General features: G+C 42.3%; 1 protein-coding gene across 2 annotated transcripts in view; it reads right to left on the reverse strand.

The window, feature by feature from the left end:
• The window catches only part of RAMP3 (receptor activity modifying protein 3), a 1,283,291-nt gene that overhangs the window by 520,726 nt on the left and 742,662 nt on the right, over positions 1-19,903 (reverse strand). For both annotated transcript variants that reach the window (XM_069613343.1, XM_069613344.1), the window contains exon 3: positions 776-911. In XM_069613343.1, coding sequence (XP_069469444.1) covers positions 776-911 — 136 coding nt within the window. The remainder of the gene's footprint in view (positions 1-775; positions 912-19,903) is intronic.

Consider the following 19,903-nt stretch of genomic DNA (forward strand, 5'->3'; position numbering starts at 1 on the left):
CTATCCGCATGCAGACATTGCTCCTTCACCCCCTCTTACCTCATTGTTCATCCCAGACAGAAAATTGCATCCAGAGTACCAATATCATGCAAAGCTACTAAACAATTTTGGACAACATTGTGGATGCTTACGTCACGGCTGAGCAGAACACCGTTGTATTTTCATCTCCGAAGCACATCAGTTTGGTTGTAACAGTATAAACATGTGGCATTTTAAAAATCACATTTTTTGTTCTTAACCTAATTTTCACTGGGGCTTGCATGGGATCTTTACTGCAAGCTTTACAAGAAAAGTAATGCATGGGGTAAAGAGCTTGCATATACCACATGCAGTAATTTCCATGTGCCTCGTGTCCTGCCGATCGTATACAATCACAACTCATAATTAATGTGTTCTGCATTGCTGCTATGATAAAAATAAAGCCTGGTGGCATTGTTTTTTCCGGGGTATATGCAGGATTGAAACTTTCCTTTCATCATCATAATTATACAGATGTTAAACAAGTTTAAAGCATTTCATGTCTTACATAGTCAATACAAACAATTAAAAACATTCGTTTAAAAATGTCAATCTTATAAACGTAGACAGGTGCCGTATAAAAGAAATTCATGGCATAAGAAGTTTCTATTTTTAACTTTTTTTGATGCTTTGTCTTCCTATGACCTTGTATGTGATTTTTGTGTTCTCGGTAGTTGGAACAAACTGTGTCAGAAGCTACCGTTCTAACATGAATGAAACCTGTGTGCTTAAATGTTAGTAAAATCGTTATGCTCACACGATGAACTCTGTCAGGTTGCACCACTTCTGCGCGCCCAGCGTCCTCATCATGTCTTCGAATCTCTTGCCACAGACTGGCAGCCTTTCCAACATGAGGCTTTCGTTGCAGTGGAGCTTTCCAGGAAGCCTCGAGTCTAAAAGAAGTGAGACATTCCACTGTAAAATCAACGACACTGAATCTAAAAAAGGCGAGGTGAAACGGCGCTAGAATGAACGTGGAACAATTATTACTGCGACATCAAATACAATCAGAAACGAGCACCTGTGAGTTTCCAAGCAGTGCCGGCAATCACCTCTCCCCTGTAACGTGCATACGCATTCTAGCAGAGGTCAAAGTTGGCGGGAACTAAAGGGTACGACGTTTCCTTAATTTTCAGGAAAATCATGCGTCATTCCTTTATTTTATGCGACCCAGGACATCAGGGAAGAGCGCACATCTGTCCTCTTGCACATTGGAACTTGGGCCCCGCTGGTAACACTCCAGTGTGCCACCACGCGTTCCTACCTTGCAGATGCTGGACTGCTTTTGTTTTTCTGTATAGACTTGATGAGACATATTGCTCATTGCTGAGTCGCCGCAAAGCGCCACCTGACAGTGATCTTTGTCTTCTGCAAATAATCATGGATTGCTGCAGACACAGGACCTGATTCATGGAATATTTTCCCAGCTCAAAGTGATTCATGGAACCGTGCAAAGTGTATTTTTGTCGTGCTATGTGCAGGCAAAGTCATTTTGTACTGCAACAATGACTGTGCGTTGACTTTGCCCGGACTTTGCACGGCAAAAATACACTTTGTACCAGGGGTGTTGCTAGGTCTGGAAAAGACCAGGGGCTAAGCTAATGTCGGTATTGTCGGGACTGGGGGCTAGCTAGCCTTTTGGTTGTAGCTCCTGAGATTCTATCCGGGGCTACAACCAAAAGATCAGGGGCTATAGCCCCCTTAGGCCCCCCCTAGCAACGCCTCTGCTTTGTACGGTTCCATGAATCAGGGTTTGTGTCGGCAGTGCAAAGTCACTTTTCAGCAGTGCAAAGTCACTTTGAACCGTGCAAAATATTCCATGAATCGGGCTCACAGTGTGGTAGGGAGAGAGGATTAATTATGGGGCCGGTGGAGACCTGGGCGGGTGAGGGGGGTGCAGAAGAAAGGGAACATAGTTCCACTACTTCTATCTTCATACTTTGACCATGCATTCTACCCAATGCATGGCAAAATGTTAGCGCTTCAGCAAGGTCATAGGCTAGTTGCACAGTTAACTGATGCTGGCAGCTTGCCAACCAATGTGGGTCAATGTGTTGCCTCAGCAGTGTTTTGTAGGAACCGTTTTGCCCCCTCTTTTTTGCAGGGAGCAAAAGCAGGAGGGGGCTTTTTAGTATAAACATCTGCACAGAAGGCACGGGCATCTAAACAGCAACTCATTTTACAAAGGGACTCACATTGTAATAAAACTGGAATATCCATGTCAAACGTAACAGAGATTTTGTGCAATTTATTTAGGGTTTTCCTGGCGTATTCTCCTCACCTAACCTTCTTAGGCAGTTCTTGAAGCTCCTTTTCGTTCTTCTCTACACCCATGTCCCCAGAATGTATTTAAGCCCTGTTGTCACTTCCCAACGATCCTCCAGCCCGTGAGATGCTTATGCAGGCCTGAACTAGAGCCAGCCCCACGTCTCGTTTACATTCAAATCATCTACACTGCATTCCCGATTCTCTTCTGAGCACATCTGTGTGCAACAGTTGCCACAGGTAACAACGCATTCCACTTTTCATTACTATGTTCAACCCTATTTACAGAGCTGAAGATCCTGCTGCTTCAGTTCATGCTTGCCCCATTGTCACCCTTTCCACATTCCCATGCCGCACTCTCACATTAAGTCTTCCTACCTCACTTCCCTCTTCTTCCTTCCATCTTGGCTCTCTCTCTCTCTCTTACTGGACAGGTTTCTTAAATTCGAAGCAGTGTCCGCTTTTCCCTTGCCTATACCATTCTTGACTGTTCATTACTCATTATGTGCTAAATTACAACTTATTTTCTTTCCTTAGACTCCAACTGCGACCTCATCTACCTTCCTCCATAACTGATCCGATTGTATTCTGATAGAGGCCATTCATTACATATGGTCGACTCATTTGTTTACAAATTATTGAATTTAACAGCAGGCATTTTAATGCATTCCACATCCCTGCCCACTGACATTCTCCAGCCTATTATGTTTTTTCTTGATGTGGGCAGGGGGAGAAGGCAACATAAAGGAAGGTCAAATTAAATGTGGGTAGGGCATAAGGGCCCAGGCTGTGGGTGTAAATAATGATATCAACCACATGGCTACAAGACGCTTTAGTATTTCAAAATGCACTTCGCACTTTATGGGATACAATATGTGGCGGAAGGTAGAGGGAAAAGTGATTAGTCAATTGGTCAATTGAGATGGAGAAGAGATAGGACAAGGCATCGAGTTGGCCAGTTATAAAAGGGGAACTTCTACTAGGCCCTTTTTAATTCTGGTGCCATGTTTGGTCTTGTCCACTTCTTCTGGGCAGAAATGAGCAACAGTGAGGCAGGGATAGTGGGAGGGAAACAATAACAAAAGCCTCCAGAGAGGCACACAGGAGTGAGACATACAGGAATATAAGCATGGAGAGGGAGACAGAAGTAGAAATCGGAACACAGGGGGAGTGGAGCAGAGGTTAGGTTAAGGGAGGCTGCAAAACTGACAGAGGAATGGAGGGAAGGAAGACAATATAAAGCTAGGGATTAAGAGAGATAGGAAGGAGCAAAGGACAAATGAGGAGAGTGGTGAGTGGCAAAGACAGACAGGTTCTGGAGAAGAATAAAGAGTGGTGGGTGTGAGGAGGGGGTACAATTGAGGAGTCAAATGGGCGATTTGGCAGGTGAGCGGAAAAGGAAGGAGAGGTGACGATAAAATTACCTCAAATGCATGAACATTGAAAATAGCATACACTCATAAAACATCATTCTGGTGGCATGTTGTTATGCAATTCTAATAGAATTGGCCACATGCTTACCTAGCTATTTCTCAATGTTATCAGTTTGGCACTCATGCTGTTTTCCTGGTCTGATCATAGCACTATTCAAAAGGAGCTCCGTATTCTGCTTTCTCTACTCAGGTGAATGCTGCAGCCATGGCACCCAGTTATGTCAATATCTACATGTCATACTTAGAAGAGTAGAGTGTAATCATGACTCAAGGTGGAAAAACAAATTGAAGTGTTTCACAAGATTCATATATGATCTGTTTGGAATCTGGGAAGGTACTGAGGATGAAGTGAAGGAATTCTTTGAGTTCATGAACAAATTGGCACCACGGATCAGATTTACACATAAAATAAGCAAAACAAGTATTGAATTCCTAGATGTCAAGATCTATTGGAAGACTGACAAATTGGCTACAACAATTTACACAAAGGACACAGATAGGAACAGCTTGTTCCTTGCTACAAGCTTCCATCCTAAGAAAACCATAACCAGTATCCCACTCAGTGAATGTCTAAGATAGAGAATGATAATATCAGAAGAAGAAGACTTCGTAGTTAAATCTATTGAATTAAAGGAGAAATTTACCCACAGAGGTTACAGCGAACAAGTCCTATCTGAACACTATACTATAGTGAGCAATATTTCCAGAACAGAAGCTCTCAAACCCAAAGAAATAACCAACGACAGTGATTTGGTATATGTCACGACTTATTCACAACAGAGCAGTAAAATGAAGAACATCATCAGAAAAAATGTGAGTGTGTTGCCACTCGACCTCACATTAGAGAAGCTTTTTCCCACTCGACCACTCTTTGCACAGCAAAAGCAGGTCCCTGAAAGACCAATTGATCAAATCTGACTTTACCTAAAAAAAACAACACAACGGCACTATACCGTGCAATAATTGTAACTGCTGTAACAACATATTGAAGGGCAATTCTATCTGCCATCCACACAATGGACGGAGAATTGCATTAACGCACACGTCAACGTGCGATACGAAAAATTTAATATATGGCATTAAATGCCCATGTGGCATGTATTATGTCAGATTAACATGCTGGAAAGCCAAAATAAGATGGGGTGAACACAAGTCTATCATACAGAATCTCTCTACTAAATCACCAGTAGCACAACACTTTATTTCAGAAAGACACACAATAGCACAAATCAAATTTATGATCTTAGAATCAGTGAAACTTCAAAGGAGGGGAGGGAATCTGGTGAAATTACTACAGCAAAGAGAGATATTCTGGATTGAGAAATTGGACACTATGTACCCCTGTGGTATGAACATTGACTGGGACTTGAACTGCTATTTATGAGGCTTAAATATCATACCAATGTGTAATGATGGGATTCTGAACTGTCTAAATTAGTTATATATGGGTAAGTACATTCAGACTGAGTCCAGAAGTTATTTGGAAGGTGATCAACACATTGAACATGGGTACTCATTGGCTCCAGTATTCACCAGAGTCTTCTTTTCTCAAGCATCATCAGTGTAAAAGAATGCACCGAGGGTGCATTTTTGTGTTGTTTAAAGAATGTTATATAGAGATCAATGTATCAACCGTGTTCCCTTAGATATGTATATGTGTATGAAACATCCAGAGTTTATCGTTCACTTGAATATGTACATGATAACTAAAATGATTTTTATAGAGACTAAGATCTCCCACAACAAAACATCAAGATATACTGAAGCCAAATACTTGAGGAGTAATTGCTCACGTGATTGGAAGTCTAAAACATTAGAATTCTATATTCTAAAGCGGGGTCTTTAAGGATCTGACATGGCGTTTAGTGACATAGGCACCACTCCAAAATGGCGCTTGTGTCAGAAACGCCATGAAAATAGTAGAAGGCATTCACTTATCTATTCTGTCCTCAGTTGCCTAGCAACAGAACCCAGAATGAGAGCTGTGTGTCGACAGTGCTTTGGCGACAAAAAGAAGGTAAACCGTCTTTACGATATAGTACATTACAAAAACTAGAGCCATTGTACATAGCAACAGTGAATGACACATCATTCATCGTTTATTACAGGGGATTTTTCGTGACTATGGAACTCACAGAGCCCGGTTACAGGAACACACCAGCCGGTAGAACGCTGTGGCTAGATGCAGTGAACCCACATACAGGTAGGAAGGAACTCCGTTATACAATGTCATGTGGAGATTGTACATAGCCAATCAAGAGCTGTCCAATGGTAAAATACACGTATTGTATGTTTTCAGGACAGTGTCCTCATAACCCATAAGGAAGATTGGAATCCATCTGAAATTCACGATCGGCCCTGCTAGCTAATTCACCACTACTAAGCGGGGGTAAGCATCATTTACACCATCATAATGGCATGTTTAGCTATTCTGAATCTTGTGTGGGGCAGGGGGACCCAGCGCTATTTTAAGCGCTGGATCCCCCTGCACCACGTACTTTACACCTGAAGTTACATTGAAGAAATGTATATATATATCTTTCAGTGACCAGTATGACCTTCATTAATTGAGGCATCCTGACCGGGCTCCAAGACCAATACGAAGGTTAGTATTTTCAGGCACCGTTCTTACAATTCAGTACACAGTTGAATGTTTCAACTTTTAAGAGTATAGATTTAGTCTTTTATCATATTTTTTACAGGAGAACATAAAGGAACATTACCCAATATTTAAACCTGAAGAAGGGCGGGACCCGCCCGAAACGCATGGTTAGAGAGATGACTATAGTTAGAATAAGGGTCATCAATATTCAATGACTTATTCCTACTCAAATATTGGGACTTTCTGTGAATGGAAATACAAAGTTTTGTCACTTATGCTATTAATGTGTTGAGAACATATATGATTGTCTCTGAGAAGAAATTACCTTTGTTAGAAAATGTAATATTATGATTTTGGAAAAGACAGGTGAATGATGATGTAAAAATACACTGGTACAATTTAACAAGAAAAAGTAGATTAATAATATCTTTTAATTTAATTACTGCGTGGTTGAATTAATGAATTTGCCTTTATGGCCTAAATGAATGATTGCAATTTAGTTGCTTAGTGCTGTGCCCCAGTTTATTCAGCGTGGTTTTTTGCAGTGAATCTCCCAGATTTTCTTTGAATGCTGGATTCCTCCCTAATAGTGCACTGCAAAGGTTGTTCATGGAGCCAGTTTTACTTACTCTAATCTACTACAATTGCAAATCGTGGTATACTTCTGCAAGAAATGTCCGCAAGGAAAGCATGTTGGCGAGACTTGCAAGAAACTATGTGAAAGAATAAAGCTTCATAGACACACCATCTTGAATCGCAAAACAGAAACTCTAATTGGCCAACCCTTTACAGAGCATGGACACACACTGTAGGAGCTGTCAGTGATGTTATTAAAAATTGGCCTGCCAAATACCACAAAGAGAAGAACCTGGGATCTCAGTAATTAGTCTTACTTTGAGCTAGATTCCCTCAAGGCAATCACAATGACAGTACCAAATGAGGACCACTACCACCTCTCACATACAATTGTTAGCCACAATGCCTCAGACCCCCAAATGAGTAAGGGCAAAGGCATGATTTATGCCAATTGTGGATGCTTGGGTACAAATGATTGGTACCCATTATCCAATAGGAGGTATGCACAGCCAACAGTAGAAATGTCACCATTCTAACAGTGGTAACTTATCTTTGTTTTTGTATGCATGTCAGTACAGCACCATCAAACATGGGCACACCTAGAATGCATTTGGATATGGCACCTTAGAAGCTTATGGAAGATGTATGTATTGCTTCCACCATATGTATAATTAGTACCCGGCGGGGGGTGAAGGGCTGGCAGCCTCCTAGCCAATGAGGAGGCTCGGAATGGGGGAATTACCACATGGTAATCCCCATGCTCTGAGCCTCCTCACGGCTGGAGGCCACCATCTCCCCCACCAGGGATTCAGGTAAGTGCTCCCCTGCCCCACCCCCTTCACAGATTTCCCTTCTCCCCTTACCTCCACTTACCAGCCTTTTTGCACCTCATCGGGAGCGGACATGCTGGAAACACTTCTGTCTCTAGCACATCCGCTCCCGATCTGCAACAGGTTGCCATGGAAAGGAAGAAGGGACTGCACATAGTCCCTTCTCTCCTTTACATGGCGGCCATTTTTTTGTTTACATTTTTTCCTATTTTTTGAATGGCTGCCATGGATACGGAGACGGGACTACATGTAGTCCCTTCTCCCTTTCCATGGTGGCCATTTTGTATGTTTACATTTTCTTATTGTGTTCAATGGCTGCCATTGGAAAGGCAAAATGGACGTTGTTTTCCCTTGCCCAGTGGCCATTTTTGTAACTTTTTTTCTGTTGCAACAGAGAAAAAAATGTTTTTAGTGCTGGGTTTTACGGACCAAGTACTACTTAAGCAATAAGCCCCTCACAGAGGGGGCAGTACCACTACAAGCAATTCCCCGGGGCCTTACCTGAAGTGGTAACGCCCCCCCTGCTCGGGGCTTATTGCTTAAATATAGACCTAACTAACTCGGATTACCTACTATGCAACCCATTCACAGCATGGAGGCTGCAAAATCATGCACTAACCTCTGACAATGTTTTAGTCCGAAAACCCTGAAACAGGGTGTTTTTATTAGTTTGGTGGACATTACAAACACTGAAATCAAATATTTGGCTGTGGGGGGCGGGAAGATGCCAATACACATTGTAGTAGGAAAAACGTGAGGCTGGTTGAAACATTGAAAGCTTAAAAACAATGTTAAAAATCTTATATCAATCAATCAATCAACTACTTATATAGCGCACTTTCACCAAAGGCATCATGGCGCATAAATGCAAAAAAGGAAAAAAAGTAGCAGGCGCCCCTCTCTCAAAAGAACATGGCCTAATAACCTATTCTGTGGTTTTTACCAACTGTGAGAGTCCGCAGCCATCGCTTTTAGCTCACTGTACTTTTCACAAAGGAGAAATAACCATTTGCATATCAGTCTTTGTCCCACCCACAAGGGCAGTCCAGCACCGAAATGCCAGGCAAACCTCCTTTGAACAAGAGTACCAACAGCAACCCCATACACATGTTTCACCCTTGTTGGGCCTCATCAATGAGGTGCAGCTGTACCTCTCTGAGTTCTGTGAGCAAGGGGTCCATGTCTGGGTTCCCCTAGGTAACTTAGGGTGCTCAACCCCAAGTTCATGACGCTTAAAGCAGACGATACCGAAAAGTGGAGGGAATCAAAACGAGTAACCAGGCTTACCAGATGCAAAAAAGTTTTGAGGCTTTGTTTAAAAGAGAAAAAAGTCCACAATGGTTCTTAGTTGGTGGGGCAGAGAATTCCAAAGCTTAGGCCCTGCCACCGAAAAATCTCGACTACCCAGTCGCTCCTTCCTATATTTAGGTACTTGCAGAAATGGTGCATTTGAGGTTTTCAGGAGACAGGCTGGAGTATATCTGTGCAGTTTCTCCTGAATGGCCAAGCATCCTTTGCCATTCAACGCTCGGTGCATAATGCACAAAGCTTTAAATTTGACCCTGGCTTCGATCGGCAGCCAGTGGAGAGATTTCTGAGCCCTCAGTACTCTTGCTCCAGCTGGAAAATATGTTCAGCCAGGTGCACTGCTGCATTTTGTAGCACTTGCCAGCGCTGAATGAGGAAGGATGTTTGTGTCAGATGTATGGCGTTACAATAATCAATGCTTCCATTTACACATTATGCCACTATCTGGGCATGGAATTTATCTAGAACAAAGGGGAGGACTTTCTTCAACTGTTTGAGTTTAACAAACCCTGATCTGCATACTGTATTGTCCTGGGCCTCCAGAGACAAGGATTCTGGTATCTTAATGCCCAGATTACGAACTGTTTTGGCTGGTTCTGGCAGTGGACCCAGCGATGATGGGCAGTCATCGTCAGTCCATTCCCTATCTGCCTCTGGCGAACCAGAGACCAAGATCTCCGTCTTCCCGCCATTCAGCTTGAGCCAGTTTGACTCAAACCAGGCCCGAACAGATTCCAAACCATTTTTTATCTACCACTCAAGTCTGCCTGTTTCAGGTCCAATCTAAACAGAATTTGTGTGTCATCTGCATAAGAGAAGACCCTGAAACCAAACAAGTCAATGAGAACCATCAAAGGGCGAATATATAAGTTAAAAAGTAAGGCTGAGGCCTGTGGAACACCACAACTAACCGCAGCCAGGAATGAGTGATACGGGTAAAGGGAGACTATTTGGGAACGTGAAGCCAAAAAGGCACAGAACCAATCCAGCACTGGCCCGGAATACCCTACCACCTCTAGTATAGCTATCAGAATCCCATGATCAGTCGTATCGTGGGTGGCCGACAGGTTCAACAAAATGAGGCTTGCTGTACCGCCCTCGTCTCTGATCATGGTGAGATCGTCAAGTACCGATAATAGGACCGATTTGTTTCCCATCAAGGGGGAAAAAAAACATTTGGCAGTTATCTAAGATGTTTTGTCCTTCAAGATACGTCCTCAATTGGGGGGTCACCACTACTTCTAACACCTTCATAAGGAAGGGTAAAAGTCATATGGGCTGATAATTTGCCAGGACTGAGTTGTCTAGAGTAGGCTTTTTCAATAACAGTATGACCAGGGCTTCTTTTAATTTAGGGGGAACTTGGCCTTAGATCAAAGATGTATTTACTGCTGTGGCCAGAATATCATACAAATCCACTGGTGCCAGTTTAAGCAGATGCAGTGAGATGGCATCAAGAGGGGACGCAGTTTTTAGCCCTGCTACCATCTTGGTTATTTCCTCTTTATTCGTTAACGCAAAGTCAGCAAAATGCGCAATCAGTTTTTCCTTCTCTAAGCAGTATCAGGGTCTCACTTTCTGAAATCACAAGATTACTATCTTTGATATTCCCCTTCTCTGCAATGCCTCTCCTGATCTCTTCAATTTTACTAATGAAGAAACCTGAGAGATCATCACATAGTGATTGTGAGCTATCTAACTCTGTATTGCTACTCGGCTTTGTCAGCTTGTTTATTATTTAAAATAGTTTATTGGGGCATTCACTGCTGTTTGAATCGAGTCAGCAAAGTAAAGAGATGTGGCTGCTTTCAATAGGTTGCACGTTGCTGCCTGTAGCCTTCACAGAATTGCACATAATAGTGTTTTCTCCATTTACGCTCTGTCTGTCGAGTCTCCAGGCGTAGCACGCGAAGCGTTGGTGTATCCCAAAGAGCGCAACCTCGGGGCGCCTTAGCCATCAACTGCAATGGTGCCAGTTCATCTGCCACTACCTGCATAGTGCTCGTCAGCCTAGCTATATCCAGCAGTATAGGGCCCACCTCATGCCGATCCACAGCCTTGATGCTGAACAAATTTAGAGAAAACCAGGGCAAGATCAACTCTCGCACAGTTACGTCTCAAAGTGGGAGTACTATGGTCACCAACATTTTTCAGTGGTCCCGTTGTCTTAATCGTAAAAGTCACAACATAGTGGTCTGACCACATAAGAGGACGGCTCGGATTGACCTCCACAAGTGAAAAGGGGTCAAATATGAAATCCAAGGCATGGCCTTTAATGTGAGTAGGGCCCATAACTAGCTGAAGCAGTTGCAATTGCTTCATGGCTCTAAGGAAGACCCTATTCATTTGAATAGGTCCCTCCTCGGCCCATAGCTTAAAGTCTTCTAGAACAATTACGTTCTTATACTGCAGTACCAAGTTTGATACATCATTCAAAAGAGTAAGCGTGACAGGGTTTGTCGAAGGCGGGCAGTATCCTAAATCAAGGTGACATACCCAAGCCGTAGTCACTACAATTCTCACTACTAGATGTTTCATCTCTGCCTCCAATAAACTGGGCAGCAGTACACATTCATATTGCGAGTTATAAATCAGAGCCAAACAAAGGGGGGTCTGGGAATCTCTCTACCAGCATGAACACAGCCCAATGACCTGTTCTTTGGTGAGTAACCCCTGGGAGAGACTCTACCAAGTCTTTAGCTCACTGTCCTTTTCACAGAGAAGAAATTTCCCCGCATATCAGCCTTTGTCCTGCCCAGGGGCAGTCCAGCGCCGAAATGCTAGGCAATTCTCCTCTGAACAAGAGTACCATCAGTAACACCATACACGTGTTTCAGCCTTGGACCCCTTGCTCACTGTTCTTAGAGAGGCACCAGTTTCACCTCACTGATGATGCCCAACAAGGCTGAAACACGTGTATGGGGTTACTGATGGTACTCTTGTTCAGAGGAGAATTGCCTAGCATTTCGGCGCTGGACTGCCCCTGGGCAGGACAAAGGCTGATATGCAGGGAAATTTCTTCTCTGTGAAAGGGACAGTGAGCTAAAGACTTGGTCGAGTCTCTCCCAGGGGTTATTCACCCAAGAACAGGTCATTGGGCTGTGTTCGTGCTGGTAGAGAGATTCCCAGACCCCCCTTTGTTTTGCATTAATTAACTTTGGGTTTCACCCTAAGTTAACAGGGCGATCCAGACGTGGACCCCTTGCTCACTGTTCTTAGAGAGGCACCAGTTTCACCTCACTGATGATGCCCAACAAGGCTGAAACACGTATATGGGGTTACTGATGGTACTCTTGTTCAGAGGAGAATTGCCTAGCATTTCGGCGCTGGACTGCCCCTGGGCAGGACAAAGGCTGACATGCAGGGAAATTTCTTCTCTGTGAAAGGGACAGTGAGCTAAAGACTTGGTCGAGTCTCTCCCAGGGGTTATTCACCCGAGAACAGGTCATTGGGCTGTGTTCGTGCTGGTAGAGAGATTCCCAGACCCCCCCTTTGTTTTGCATTAATTAACTTTGGGTTTCACCCTAAGTTAACAGGGCGATCCAGACGTGGACCCCTTGCTCACTGTTCTTAGAGAGGCACCAATTTCACCTCACTGATGATGCCCAACAAGGCTGAAACACGTGTATGGGGTTACTGATGGTACTCTTGTTCAGAGGAGAATTGCCTAGCATTTTGGCGCTGGACTGCCCCTGGGCAGGACAAAGGCTGACATGCAGGGAAATTTCTTCTCTGTGAAAGGGACAGTGAGCTAAAGACTTGGTCGAGTCTCTCCCAGGGGTTATTCACCCAAGAACAGGTCATTGGGCTGTGTTTGTGCTGGTAGAGAGATTCCCAGACCCCCCTTTGTTTTGCATTAATTAACTTTGGGTTTCACCCTAAGTTAACAGGGCGATCCAGACGTGGACCCCTTGCTCACTGTTCTTAGAGAGGCACCAATTTCACCTCACTGATGATGCCCAACAAGGCTGAAACACGTGTATGGGGTTACTGATGGTACTCTTGTTCAGAGGAGAATTGCCTAGCATTTCGGCGCTGGACTGCCCCTGGGCAGGACAAAGGCTGATATGCAGGGAAATTTCTTCTCTGTGAAAGGGACAGTGAGCTAAAGACTTGGTCGAGTCTCTCCCAGGGGTTATTCACCCAAGAACAGGTCATTGGGCTGTGTTCGTGCTGGTAGAGAGATTCCCAGACCCCCCTTTGTTTTGCATAAATCAGAGCCACCCCCCACCTGGATGTTTAGCACCGTGGTCAACTTGGAGTAGAGCATAGCCAGGTGGTAGAGCCTGTATGGCATCCAGACCTGTGGAATCAGAAAACCAAGTTTCTGTAACAAACACAAGGTCAGGTCAGTGATCCTCCAACAAGGAAAACATCTCTATTCTATGCGCAACCAAGGAGTGTTCATGAATTAAGCATGCATACAGGGGGATTTGTGCAGATAAGGTGCGAAAAAGCATATCCTTTGCTTCTCAAAGTGTGAGCCTTTGAATCTAACATGTTAGAATTTCTCTGCAACAGCATCACAGTTTTGTTTATTCTGGGTTCTACATATTAAACTTGTGCTTAAGTGTTTTGATGCATTACACATTACATGCAAAACATTGGAATAATGTGGCTCTGCTTGAGATGTAATTTCTGAGCAATGGGACGGATTTCTCAGTGTTTGAATTTGTGTCTGTTCCTTTCTAACGTTATTGTCTTTTAGTTAAAGGGGCCATACAGTACTGAATTCCTTGCATACTTTCTTCCTGCAGCCAATGGAACTGAAAGTGGGACAGTCCCTTATCTTTTTCTTTCTTCTTTCAATGTTAAAGCAATGTCTGTCTCTGTGTGTGATTTTCTTTGCTCATTTGCAGTGTGACCTCAATCCAATGAAGAAGTCTCTGGTCTTTGAAAGCTAATGGAAACACCATTTTAGCGTAATATTTTCATTAAGTTCAATAAAAACTGGACTAACATGCCACCAAACTCTTTGCACGTTACTCTAACTTTTAAAGTTTCATTCTCCTCCTTCACAGTTAGTGTTGCCACTGTTGAGCAGTGTTGATCCTTATTGATACGTTTTGATTTAAGTTGATATATCTGCTCCCTGATATTATAGAAAGCGTTGCAATATTAAGAGGGAATTGGGCTTATATAATAGAAGGGGAACGTCTGGCTTGAACACCCTAACAATTAAATTAAAGTCCACAATCGCAAGCACATTCAAGCTGGCACTCAAGAACCACTTCATATTGGTGGATTAAAGAACACCCAACAGAAGGGTTGGCATGCTGCCATCGTAACCGAGAGCTGCTATCGGAGCCGAGAGCTGCCTTTTTTCTTTCTTCTTTTTTCTTTTGCATTGTTTCTACGTTTCTTGCCCTAACATTAATACTGAGCACATTTATGTGGAAAAGCAAACAATTTTTAAGTCTACTTTGTAGAAGAGGGAAGGAAAGGTATAAAACATATTGTTTTATCAAAATTATTAACCCAGTTTAACCATACAGAACTATTTTTTGGGCATATTTGAATGTTCTATCGAGAAAAATTTAGACTGTTTCCTTACTTTTTATTAATTTCAATTTGAAAGCAAAGACCTGTATAAGGACCCCTCATAAAATACAACATTTTTTAAGCAAGGTGTGTCATAAATGCCTCTCATAGATAACTTGTTCTGCGCTTGTAGGATTATGAATACAACTATTAATAATAGTACTCGAAGTTGTTGAGGTTATCTATCCCTATCATTTTATGGTAAACTGAGTGCTTCCACAAATAATCAAGCAACAGAGAACGGAGAAGATAAGAGAACTCTGATATTACAGAGGAGAAATCTGATTGTGTTGAACTTTTTTATTCTTACATTCCCATATATATTTACTACGGCTAATAAAAAAGGACAAACCAAAGAAGCTTGTGTATCATCTCCCACTACCCTAAAGAGACAGAAGAGTGAATCTCCGACACCCAAAGAAGATATAACAGACCCAGTCATGCAGACTATTTTAGCAGAATTCGGAGCTTTGAAGCCCTTCATGGAGGATACAAATGCTAAGCTACAACTTCTTCATAATAAATGGTCTGTTTTTGAATTTCGCATGAATGAAGTCGAAAAGCGAGTTATCAATGCAGAAGACGTCTCTAATAAAGTCAGTGACTTAGAAGTGCAGGTTGCATCCCTACAGCAACAAACTGAAAACCTTGAAACAGAAACAGAAGAAACAACTTGCGCATTTTAGGCCTTCCGGAAGGAATTGAAGAAGATGATCCTACAGCCTTTTTATACATATTTCTTCCTCAAATACTTAGCCTACCGCCCTCTGTGTAACTCAACATCCAGAGAGCCCATCGAATTGGCCCCTTTAACGCAGTGACCTCCAACTCTCGCAGTCCTTCCAGAACTATGATATTAGCCCTTTTGGACTTCACGCACGTTACCCTCATCATGCAGAAAGTTAAACAACTTAAACAGCTAACATGGGAATGTTATAGGGTTTTTATTACCCAAGATGTTTCCAAAATAACGGCTGCAAGAAGAAGAGATCTTCTAACTTTCCGACCTGCTTTAAGGCAATTAAATGCCAGGTATTATCCACCCTGCTATTCAGAGAGTTACTTTAAATGGGCACACATCAACCTTCCATAACACAACGGATCTAAGACACTATATTCAATCTCACAAAAGGTCCGATATGGATACTTCTATCCCCATCACATGAGCAAATTCAATAAAAATATGCATTTCTTCATCTTAAAATTTAACTTTTCTCATCGGAGCGGAGAATGATGGCCCGTACTTTTTCTGTTTCGGCTCTCCATCCCCCATTTCTTCTTTTTTGGACATGGATTGGTGTGGATGGTCCCTGTTAGCCACCGTTCTTTTGATCTTTTTTGTACACAACTTTTTTCACCAATATTCATGTCTTTTTTGTTTGTCTTACCCCCTTCCTTGTGTCTTACTCCTTTCATGTTTTCCCTTACCCTGCTAGATATTCGTTTATTTACACATGCTAACAGGTTTTTATGCTTGAAAGTTACTGTTTTATTTAAATTACTGTTTATCCTTGTACATATGTATTCTTTTTTGTAAATGATGCCTCTCAATATTGTATCCTGGAATGTCAAAGGCTTAAATAATCAAATTAAGGGACAAAAAGTACTTTCACATCTCAATAGACTAAGGCCCTCAATAGCCTGTATACAAGAATCACATCTTTCACTTGATGAAGCAGCAAAACTCAAACGACATTGGGTAGGCCAGATTTTTTCAAGCGCAACCAATGGAAAAAATGGGGTGATCACACTCATTAATAAAACTCTCAAATGTAAAGTGTTATCTACGGAGTCTGATCAGTTGGGAAGATGGGTTATTCTTAATATATTGGTAGGTTCCATAACTTATTCAATTCTTAATGTTTATGGACCTACCTCTGCAGATACTTTGTTTTGGAAACAACTCAGAAATCATATACTTCTTAGTAACTCCCTCAATTTGATTGTTTATGGAGATTGTAATCAAGTCATAGACCCATTTATGGACAGAAAATCTGATGTGTGCTACACTAACACTACATCCCATTCACAAAGTATTAACTTCATATCTGAAAATGGCCTTTGTGATGCCTGGCGTATCCTTCAACCCACTGAATTGGAATTTACATTTTATTCTACACCCCATAACTCTTGCTCATGGCTTGATTATATATGTATCCCTAATTCTATGGTTAGTCTTCTACTTGATGCCCATATAGAATCTATCACAATATCTGAATACACTCTAGTGCACATTAAAATTGCTACTCCAATAACCTCTCTTAACTCTGGTAGATGGAGATTGAACACTAGCCTATTAAATGATGCATTATTTACACAATTTATCACAGAACAACATAATAACGATTTCCTTGAAAATAAAGATCAGGAAACTTCCATCCTCAATAATTGGGATTGCTATAAAGCAGTTCTTAGAGGTCATATTATATCTTATGTAGCAAATAAGAAAATAAAATCTTAAAGCTTAATCTGAATCTATTCTTAACGGCTTAAACCTTTAGAAATTCATACTAATTCCTCCACAGTCCTTAGGGACATTTTAAAATTAAGATTTCAATGTAATATGCTTGTCACACAATACTCTTGTTCCAATTTGCTTAAATATAAAGCAGAAATATACCAATTCTCCAATAAAACTAGCAAAACTTTGGCTTCATATCTTAATCTCAAGAAGGAGAAATCCAACATTTTTGTAATTAAAGATCAGTTAGGGAACAGAAAATTGTCTGATAAAGAAATTGTGCAGGTCTTTAAGGAATCTTATTCCAAACTATACACTTCTGAAGCCCCTCCTAACAATCCAGGTATTAATGATTTTCTAAATAACACACATCGCGACTCCTACCCTCAAATTGATCTCTCTTCACTTAATGTGCCAATTACTGCCCCTGAAGTATATTCAGCTATTAAAAACCTTAATAAATGTAAAGCCCCTGGACCAGATGGCTTCCCTATACATTTCTTTGCCCATTTCTCAAATCTTTTAGTCCCAAAGATTAGCAAACGTTTTTCTCACTTTATTTCAAACAACATGGCCCAAGGCTCTTTTTCAGAAGCTATGCTAATAGTATTCCCTAAACCTGCTAAAGACCCTGAACTCCCCCAAAACTACCGCCCAATCTCCCTTATTAATACTGACTGTAAGATTTACCCTAAAATCCTTGCCAATAGAATCCTCCCTTTCCTACCCAATCTTCTTAAGCAAGATCAAGTAGGTTACGTTTAAGGTAGAGTGTTATTGTCCCGTATTAAACCTTTTTGGGATATCATTGATATTCTAAATAAATCAAATGATCCCTTTGCTGTGATAGCCCTTGATGCTGAAAAAGCTTTCGACAGAGTTGAATGGGACTTTATGTTCCAAGCGCTCAAGTGGCATGGTTTTGGTCCCCTTTTTCTTTCAATGATTAAGGTCTTATACTCCAATCGTAAAACTGCTATTTTTGTAAATGGCAATTTATCCTCCTTCTTTCCCTTATCTAGAGGAACACGTCAGGGCTGCTCATTATCCCCTATTCTCTTTACTCTAGCGTTAGAACCCTTTCTTGAAGCCATTAGACTTAATGATCTCATTTTGGGAATTCCATTTCATGATTTAAATATTAAAACAGCGGCCTATGCTGATGATGTACTTATCATTTTAAAAAACCCTCAGCTTGGCACCCAATATTTACTTAATATCATATCAAGATTCTCTGATGCATCAGGATATAAACTTAATACTGACAAATCTGAGATTCTTCCACTCAATGTACACTGCACCTCGTTTCACACTATTTGTATTTTTGTATTTTATTAGGCTTTTATAGAGCTTTAGACCAAAGCGCTGCACATATAACAACAACAGGATACAATTAACGTAATAATAACAGTAACATTAGAAGCATTACTAACATGAATCAGTCAACAAAACAGTATGTAGAGCAATTAGATGAAGGGAAGGGGATAGAAGTGGAGTAGAAATATGAGAAAGAGGGAGGAGGGAGGAGGGAGGTGGGAGAAGGAGGCAAGGAAGGGGAGGGGATGGGAAGGGGGGAATGGAGGGAGAGGCATGATGAGGGGAGAGGGAAGGGTGGAAGAAGGGGAGGAAGAGAAGAGGGAGGGGTATCATGGCGGGGAATGGAGAAGGAGAGACTTAAGAGACGCGCGGAAAGAGGAAAAGGTGGGGATAGAGCAGATTGCGAGAGGTAAGGAGTTCCAGTGGAGGGGGGCCAGGAGTTGGAAGGAACGCAACCGGGAGGAGGCACAAGGGGAGGGAGGAACAGTGAGGAGGAAGTGGTCAGCGGAACAAAGGGAACAAGGGGGAGCGTAGAAAGAGAGAAGGGAAGAGAGATAAGGGGGAGCAAGATCGTGGAGAGATTTAACGACTAGACAGAGAAAATGAAATTTAAGTTGAGAGTGAAATGGGAGCCAGCCACTGGAGGATAGGGAAGCAGAGATAGAGTCACGAGGGGAGAGGAGACAGAGGGTACGGATGGCAGAGTGATAGATAGATTTGAGGGGGGCAAGATGTGATGCATGTAGACCAAAAAGTAAGGAGGAGCAGTAGAAGAGACAAGAGAAGATAAGGGAGGAGATTAAGAGTTTAGTAGCATGGAATGTAAGGGAGGAGCGAATTTTGCGAATATTGTAGAGGTGGAAGCGACAGGCACGAGAGGTAAGGGAGATGCGATGGGAAAAAGTGAGAGAAGAGTCGAAGTGAAAGCCTAAGTTGCGGGCATGGGGGGAGAAAGTAAGATTAGAGGGAGGAAAATGGATGAAAGGAGTAGGGGGGCAGGGGGAAGGGAGTTGGAAGGGAAGAAATCTATTTCAGTTTTGTCTGAGTTAAGGGAAAGAAAGCGAGAGGACATCCAGTTCTTAATAGCAGTAAGACAAGAGGACAGGTTGAGGTGGAGATCAGGAGAGAAGGAAGAAAAGGAAAGAAAGAGCTGCGTGCCATCGGCATAGAAATGGTGAGAAATGCCAAATGAGGAGATAACAGGTGCAAGAAGGGAGGTATAAAGAGATAATAGGAAAGGACCAAGCACTGAGCCTTGGGGAGCTCTGTATTCTTGAGGGTGGGTGGGTGAAGAGCGGCCTCCCCAGGAAACAGTAAAAGAGCAGGAGGAGAGGAAAGAGGACAGCCAGTTGAGTACAGAACCTTTGAAACCAAAGGAGGAGAGAGTGTTGAGAAGAAGGGGGTGATCAACAGTGTCGAAGGCAGCAGAGAGATCAAGAAGAATAAGGACAGAGGATTGCTTAGCATGACGGGCAGAGAGGAGGGAATTAAGGATGTAAGTGAGGGCAGTTTCAGGGGAGTGTTTGGGGCGAAAGCCAGATTGAGAAGGGGG

The sequence above is a fragment of the Ambystoma mexicanum genome, chromosome 5p (genome assembly GCF_040938575.1).
Source record: "Ambystoma mexicanum isolate Mex_15411 chromosome 5p, UKY_AmexF1_1, whole genome shotgun sequence".
Taxonomy (NCBI): domain Eukaryota; kingdom Metazoa; phylum Chordata; class Amphibia; order Caudata; family Ambystomatidae; genus Ambystoma; species Ambystoma mexicanum.